The sequence below is a fragment of the Rhea americana genome, unplaced genomic scaffold (genome assembly GCF_003343005.1).
Source record: "Rhea americana isolate MKP2758 unplaced genomic scaffold, rheAme1 scaffold_576, whole genome shotgun sequence".
NCBI lineage: Eukaryota > Metazoa > Chordata > Aves > Rheiformes > Rheidae > Rhea > Rhea americana.
Genome location: NW_028186730.1, coordinates 35795 through 42781, shown reverse-complemented (window position 1 = coordinate 42781; position 6987 = coordinate 35795). Strand labels below are relative to the sequence as shown.

The following is a 6987-nucleotide window of genomic DNA, read 5'->3' as shown; positions in this document are numbered from 1 at the left end:
CGGGACGGACCGGGACCGCGCGGGGCGGGGAGCGATAACGGGACGGACCGGGACCGCGCAGGGGGGCGGCGCCCCGCGGCCCTACCTGCTCCCCGCAGCCCGCGAGCAGCTCGGGGAAGCGCCGCAGCCGCGCCCGGGCCCGCAGCCACACGCCCTGTCCCGACATCGCCGCCGCAGCCTCACGCACCGGGCGCCGCCATGATGGCGCAGGCGCCCATTGGCCGCTCCCCCTGCTCGTCAAAGCGCCGGCGCCTTCCGCATTGGGCGCCGGCGAACGCCCACCTCTTTTTGAGTCGTTGATAGGACAGACGCTCCGTCCGTCAAGGTGCTGCCCTAGGATTGGCTCTAACGTAAGGTCGTTCCCTCGGCCTGCTCAGATTGGCTTGGTTGGCTTTCCGAAATCGTGGATTGGCTACGAGTAGAATCCACCTACCGACCCCCAGCTGATTGGTCGCTCGTCCTCAGCGAGCAGTTCTGATTGGCTGCGGTGCCGGTTGTTTACTTCCGCTCTCTTGCCCRGTCGCTGCCGGCGTCAGCCTCGTGGGGCACTTCCGCCCTCTCTCTCCTCTGACTGGCTGAGCCCGGGCGCCTCGCGCTCTCATTGGTACGTGGCGCGTTCCGTGGGGCGGGGCCTTCGAGGCTGCGCTCAGGCCGCGCAGGGACAGGTACCGGGAGCATCATGGCGGCGCCGCTGCGCGACCGGCTGAGTTTCCTGGGCCGGGTACGGGCCGGGCCGGGCGGGCGGGCGGGGTGAGGGCAGCCTCCGCCAGCCGCGATGCCTCCGGCGCGGTCCCCCACGGCGCGGTCAGCCCTCGCCGCCCGCCTTGGCCCGGCGCTAAAGCCGGGATCCCCGATGAGGGTGCGATTCCCTCCCCGCCCGTCTGCCCTGACGTCACAGCTGGGCGTTGTGACGTCACTGGGGGGGCGGCTGTGACGTCGGGAGGGCAGTATGTCGTCACTGCACGGGGCTTCCGCGCCGGGCTTCCCCGGGCCGGTGCGGCTCACGCCGTTCCTCTTGCAGCTGCCCGCGCTGCTCAGGGGCACCGCGGACGAGGACGCGCCCTGCCCCGGCTACCTGCTCGAGGAGATCGCCCGTATCCTGCCGCTGGGGCCCGGGGCGGGCGCGGGGGGCGGCGGGGCGCGGCGCTGGGGCGGGGGGGGAGGCCCCCGCCACCCTCCGTGCTCCTGGGGGCAGCCCCGTAGCAGTAGAAGCAGGTTCCCTAACGCCGCGCTCCAGAGATCTCCCGCGAGTCCCCYGGCAGCAGCCAGTGTCTCCTGGAGTATCTGCTCAACCGGCTGCAGAGCGACTCCTGCCACGTCAAGCTGAAGGTAGGAGAGGAGCGAGTACGGGCTGGCTGCCGCCTGGCTCGCCCGCGGGCTGCCCTGGCCGCAAAGGAGCCCTGGGGCTGGGCGGGCACCGCCAGGCGATGGGCCGGAGCGTGGGCATCACTGTGGGGCTGGTGGGCAGCTGCGGCTTGGCCTTCTTCCCCTGCAACTGTGTCTGCAGGTGCTGAAGATCCTGCTGCACACGTGCACTCAGGGCTCCCCCCAGTTCGTCCTGCAGCTGAGGAGGAACGCCGCCTTCATCCAGGAGGCAGCAGGTAACGGGGCGAGGAGCAGAGGGGCGGCAGGCAGGAGGAATGGGGTGGCCCTGCACAGCACTGGAAACTGCAGCCTGGCCGAGTTGGGAATCTGGAGCAACTCCTGTGCATGGGGCTGCTCCAGAAGCTGTGGAGTCTGGCACAGGATGTCTGAGTTCTTGTGTCCCTGCCCAAACCTGCCCTGTGGCTGGGAGCTGAACATCCCCCAGCACTCCTGACCTGTGCCTTGCAGTGTTCACTGGGCCCCTGGACCCCCTCCACGGCAACAGCTTGAACCAGAAGGTCCGGGCAGCTGCGCAGGTGAGTGCGTGCTCCATGCCCAGGGCATTAACGGGGGCCTGGAGTGTCGGGGCAGCTCTGCATCCCTGCTCCCCGGCTCAGGCTAGCCCACGGTGGCTGGTGCTGCTGCGGCTCCCTCCACCCTGCTCCTCTGTCTCTCCCTGCAGGACCTGGCCAGCGTTCTCTTTTCGGATGCTCTGCTCCCGCAGCCCACTGCACTGCCTGCCCGCCCCATGGCTCGTGCAGGTATGGGCTAGCCCCTCACAGCCCCATCTCCCCCACAGGCTGTGCTGGTGGTGCTGAGCTGGTCCCCCTTGATGGAGCTGGGTGTTTGTGAGGGGGAGAAACAGCAATGGGGGAACCCTCAAAGCCTGTGCTCTCTGAGCRTGCTTTGTGCCTCCCCCAGGGATGGGCTCCAAATCGAGCCCCTGCAGCTCCTTGCAAGGATTCGGCTTCAGCAGTGAGAAAAGCAGCTCCGGTAAGCTCCAGCTGCAGCCCTGCCTTGGTGCTGTCCGCTCGCGCCGTGCGCCAGGTGCTGTGCTGGGTCAGCTGTGCTCGTGTGTCTGCCAAGCCCAAGGTCCTCTCCTTCTGCTTGGTGTAACCCTCCCCTATTTCAAGCTGCYTGGGGCTGAAAGCACAGTTGTGTGGTTGGTGGTGGAAGGCTCAGCAGGGYCCTTCCCTGCTGGGAGTGGTGATGGGACATGGGAGGCCAGCTCGGGCTGATGGTTTATCCAAGGAGCTCCCCTGGGAGCTGCCCGTGTGCTCCAGGCAGCTGGAGAGCTGCCTGTGGAGAGGAGGCAGCGACGGGACCTCCTCTTTCAGGTGCTGGTAGTCYCCATTGCCCTGAGTTCCCTCCACCCAAATCCCTGCTGGGGGTGGGCCGCCCTGCGGGGGGTGGATCTGGCGGCTCCTTGCCCCCTTGTCCAGCCAGTCCGCCTCTTGTGGCCTGTCTGAGCCAGGAGTCTGGCTGCCAGGGCTGTTCCTCTCTGTCAGCCTCTCCCCTTGGCTCCCTTGCGGCGTCCTGAATGACGGTGGGTGCCTGGGCTTAGAGCCTGGGATGGGCTCCCCTGGGAAGCGCCTCATGCTCTGGCCTTTGCCCAGCCTCCACAGGTGAAGCCCTGCTCAGCACCATCCAGCGAGCGGCCGAAGCAGTGGCCAACGCTGTGCTTCCCTCCCAGGAGGGGCCCCGGCTTCATCGCAGGGAGCTCCACGAAGATGCCTACCAGCCCGTGTCGGCACCCCCTCCCCAGAGAAGYGCGGCAGAGGCTGCAAAGCTGCCAGCAGCCGCGGCAGCGCACAGTGTCCGAGGTACGTTGCCCTTCCGTGTGGGCTGGGWTGGCCATCGATTGCAGGGAAGACTGGCAAGGATCTCACCAAGGGGCTGGGGCTGGGGGRGGCTCATCCCGGGCTCAGCGCATCAGTGATGGAACTTGGAAGGGAACCAACTCCTGGACAGGGCACAGTGGAGGTTGGCTGTGGTTGGCAGCAAGATGCTGTCCCTCAGCTGCTCTGGGGCCCTGTGTGGTGGTAACAGAGCCAAACAGTTCCTTTCCTGAGCAACTAGCACGGTTCAGAGRCTCCTGGAAATGCCTGGCGTGGCACTGAGGCGCAGCTAGCTCTGGTGTGAAGCAGGGCCGCCCGCCAGAGYGGGGATGTAGCCATCGTGGTCTCGTCCTGACTGCTGGAGCAGGCAGGAGCTGCGAGGCCTTAGCTCCCGGCTTCACTGCTCTTTTCCTCGCAGTGAGTCACCAGCCGGGGCTGGCCGGAGGCGGCTGGGAAGAGACGGACAGCGGGCACAGCTCCCAGGACTCCTCGCAGGAGAACGGCGAGCTGAGCCGCACCTCCGACTCCTACAGCAAGTCGGGCAGCGACAGCCACTCCGGGGCCAGTCGGGAGGTGGCGAACGTGGCTGAGAGGTGAGAACGGAGGGCATGGCGAGCTCCCGTTCCCCCAGGTCCTTCTGGGACGGTTTCCTCATCTTCACGTGTCCCCTCTTGAGGGGGGTGTTGCCCCCTCTGTTTCAATTCTGTTAATCTGGAGTCCTCTGAAGCTGCCAAGTCGTGTTCCTCCTGGGGTGTTCTGCCTCTCGGGCAGGGCAGCCTTTAGCTGGGCAGGAGAGGCGGTTGGGACAGGGAAGCCACCTTGACAGGGACCTTCTGCAAGGCAGGTGGGCAGCAGCTGAGCCCACGGAAGGATCTGGGGGTCTGAGCTTGGGGAGAGCCGGAGTGTGGAGCTCCCAGATCCCTGTGTCCTCCCAGAGCCAATGCTGGGGCAGGCCCCAGGAGGGAGCAGGGCTGGCCCTGCCCTCACCAAGACGTTGGGACCTTTTCCTGGTGCAGGGTGGACGCTGACAGCCTGGGTGACTGTGTGCGGGAGGTGAGCCTGGTGATGGCGCTGACCCGAGGTGCCAGGGTCTTCCTGACCAGGGAGGAGACACAGCACTTCATCAAGGAGTAAGTTCCCGACACCTCTCCCACTGGGAAAACRGGTGCTGTGGGGCTGGTGCCCTGGGGCCAGGCAGGCAGCGCTCTGTTGGCATTGGGTCAACGTGATCTCTTCTTGCTCTCCTGGCTGCCTTGGCCCTGAGCTCTGGGGCTGAAATGCTCCTGGGCAGAGGGTTGCTTGCYCCACGCTGGCTCCAGGGGGCTCAGGGTGCTGAGCGTGGCCGGCAATGCCGAGGCCCTGGTGGTAACCTCTGCTCTTGTGCCAGGTGTGGGCTGCTGAACTGTGAGGTGGTGCTGGAGCTGCTCAGCCGGGCCTTGGAGGACCCTAGTGAGAGCGTCCGCATGGTGAGTGCCTGCAGGGGCTGAGCTGGCCCCGGGTGCGCTGGGGCTGTGCCCACGGGGCAGCTGTGAGCCTCAGCTCGAGGGCTCGTGAAGGGKGGCAGGCGTGGGGTGGCTGGATGGATGCTGGAGCTCTTGCTCAGGGTGGGTGGGTGGATGGATGGGTGGGAGARGCTCCCTCAAGCCAGGGTACGGGGCGTTTCTGGCCGCGTGCCMGSGCCCAGCCAGCTCTCGCCTCCCGGCAGCGGTCCATGTGCGCCATCTCGTCCCTCGTGTGCTCCGACCTGCTGTCTCTGGATCAGATCCTTGCAATGACTCGACAGCCCCTGCAGCAGCTCAGCCAAGGCAGCCCCGGACCTGTGGCCAACAGAGCGACGAAGGTGACTCCTGGGACATCTCTGTGCCCTCTTCCCCATGCGGGGGATCCTGAGGGACTGCGTGTCATTCGAGTCACCCCTTCACTGCCCCCTCTTGGGGATGGTTCTGCTGTGCATGTCCCAGACGGGCAGGAATTAGCTGCCCCTTTCCTCCAGGGAGCAGAGGAGCTGTAAAGTTCCCTCCCCAGGCTGGATGCTGTTCTTGGACAAGGCTGACCTTGCCAYCCTCCCTGGGAGGGTGCAGTGGGTGCTGTGCTGCCAGCTGGCTGCGGCGGAAGCAGGCTGGGGTGGGCCCCAGGGACCCCCAGGACGGCCCCTCTCCTTTGGAGTGGGCTGCCCAGGACCCACTGTCTGGGAAAAGGTGCTAGTGCAGGGCCCTGTTCCCGATCCTGCGCTGACTCCCAGCTTCTGCCTCTTCTCCTCCCAGATCCTGAGGCAGTTCGAGGCTCTGTGCAGAGGCCAACCTTCGCCAAAGAGCTCGCGACCGGACACGGATCCCGCCGCCCTTGCTGCGGGCTCGGCCCTGTGCACCCAGGACTTGCTGACGGACATCCCGCCCCTGACCGGCGAGGGCATCCTCAAGCCTGTGAGCGTAGCCCCGCTGCCCGTGGCCGCGCCGGCCCGCGTCGCGGAGTGGAAGGTGGAAGCAGAGAGCTGCCGTCAGTCCGGCGTCGCAGCGCCAGTTTGTCCCCGCAAGCCAGAAGCAGCGAGCAGACTGGGAGRGAGCCCAGGGTGTAGGGCAGGTGGTGCTGCGCCCTCCCAGAGCCTGTCCCTCTTTGCCGGCATGGAGCTGGTGGCCCGTCCTGGCACGGTGCTCTCCCAGGACTCTCCCCCCGCAGAGTGGCGGACACTGTCCCGCGCCGGGGACGCTGGTGCTTCGAGTCAGACAGCTGCGGAGTGCAGCAGGGAACCGTCTGCCTTCTCCTTTCTCAACGTGTAGCTGCTACCACGCTCGTCCGGGGGCTGCTGGACAYGGGCCGCTGGGGGCTCTCGCCCTCCCTCCTGCTTCAGGTCCCACCGGGTCTCYGTTACGGGCATGGCCCCGCCAGGCTGCACAGCCCTTCCAGGAGCCCCCAGGTGTTTCTGCATGCTGCCCTTTGGGGTGGCCAGCTGCTGACCTACAGCCTTCAGCAGGGAAGGGGTCTCCACTTGCCCCCCGCTTTCCTCATCACACACTGGGAAAAAAAAAAAGCCTTGAGCAGCCCTGCAATAACAGCCCCCGGGGGGAGAAGAGGGAAAAGGAGCTGGGACGGCGGCTTCGGGGCTGCCAAGGAGGTGCAGGGTGCGCAACTGCCCCTGGCAGCCGAGCTTTAGGGGGGTTACGATGTCCCTGCGCCGTCCTGCGGAGACCGAGGTGGATCCCGCCCGGCTCTCGGCACCGTGGCTTAGCTGCCGCCCGGGCTTTTGCCAAACCGCCTCGGTTTCCTGGGAGCCACGGGTGCAGGGCACAGGCACTGGCGCTGCGGATTTGCTGCCCGGGGAGGGGGGGAGCCTGGCCTGGGTCCCAAGTTCCCCCAAACTTGGGTCAGTTTGGGGAAAACCCCCCGGCCAGGGCGGCTTCGCCCCTCTTCCCTCGCAGTGTTGCTGCCTCGCGCCCCGGCGGCGGCTTCTTGCTCCCGTTGCCTTTCCGTGCCCGCGGGGCCGGGGCCGGGGCCGGGGCCGGGCGGGAAGGGCCTCGCCGCTGGGACTTTGTGAATAAACCGCGCTGCTGGGCCCACCGACGCCTGCCGCCTCCTGGCCTCGCGCGCAGAGGGGGGCTCGCGGCGCCCTGCCCCACGGGTACCCCTGCCCGACGGGTACCCCTGCCCCACAGCTCTGCCTGCCCGACGGGTACCCCTGCCCCACGGGTACCCCTGCCCCCTGGCTCTGCCTGCCCCACGGGTACCCCTGCCCCACAGCTCTGCCTGCCCGACAGGTACCCCTGCCCCACGGGTACCCCTGCCCCCC

General features: G+C 67.4%; 2 protein-coding genes across 3 annotated transcripts in view; one reads left to right on the top strand and one right to left on the bottom strand.

Annotated features, from left to right (window-relative positions):
• The window catches only part of NDUFAF8 (NADH:ubiquinone oxidoreductase complex assembly factor 8), a 1647-nt gene extending 1219 nt beyond the window's left edge, over positions 1 to 428 (bottom strand). Inside the window, exon 1 of the mRNA XM_085319209.1 lies at positions 86 to 428. Coding sequence (XP_085175335.1) covers positions 86 to 166 — 81 coding nt within the window. The 5' untranslated portion in view covers positions 167 to 428. The remainder of the gene's footprint in view (positions 1 to 85) is intronic.
• Positions 429 to 633: 205 nt separating this feature from the next.
• TEPSIN (TEPSIN adaptor related protein complex 4 accessory protein) lies at positions 634 to 6761 on the top strand. Of its 2 annotated transcripts, XR_014897600.1 has the most exons (14): positions 634 to 721; positions 1022 to 1094; positions 1238 to 1329; positions 1508 to 1601; positions 1834 to 1901; positions 2048 to 2126; positions 2287 to 2358; positions 2982 to 3188; positions 3622 to 3796; positions 4220 to 4333; positions 4591 to 4669; positions 4909 to 5043; positions 5468 to 6061; positions 6099 to 6761. XR_014897600.1 is itself a non-coding variant. In XM_085319208.1 (13 exons), exons 1-13 carry the CDS (start codon positions 680 to 682, stop codon positions 5978 to 5980), a joined length of 1743 nt encoding a protein of 580 aa, XP_085175334.1. In that variant the 5' UTR covers positions 634 to 679; the 3' UTR covers positions 5981 to 6761. The 2 variants fall into 2 exon arrangements, 1 of the variants encoding a protein (XP_085175334.1); XM_085319208.1 differs by having other exon boundaries at positions 5468 to 6761.
• The last annotated feature ends 226 nt before the right edge of the window (positions 6762 to 6987 follow it).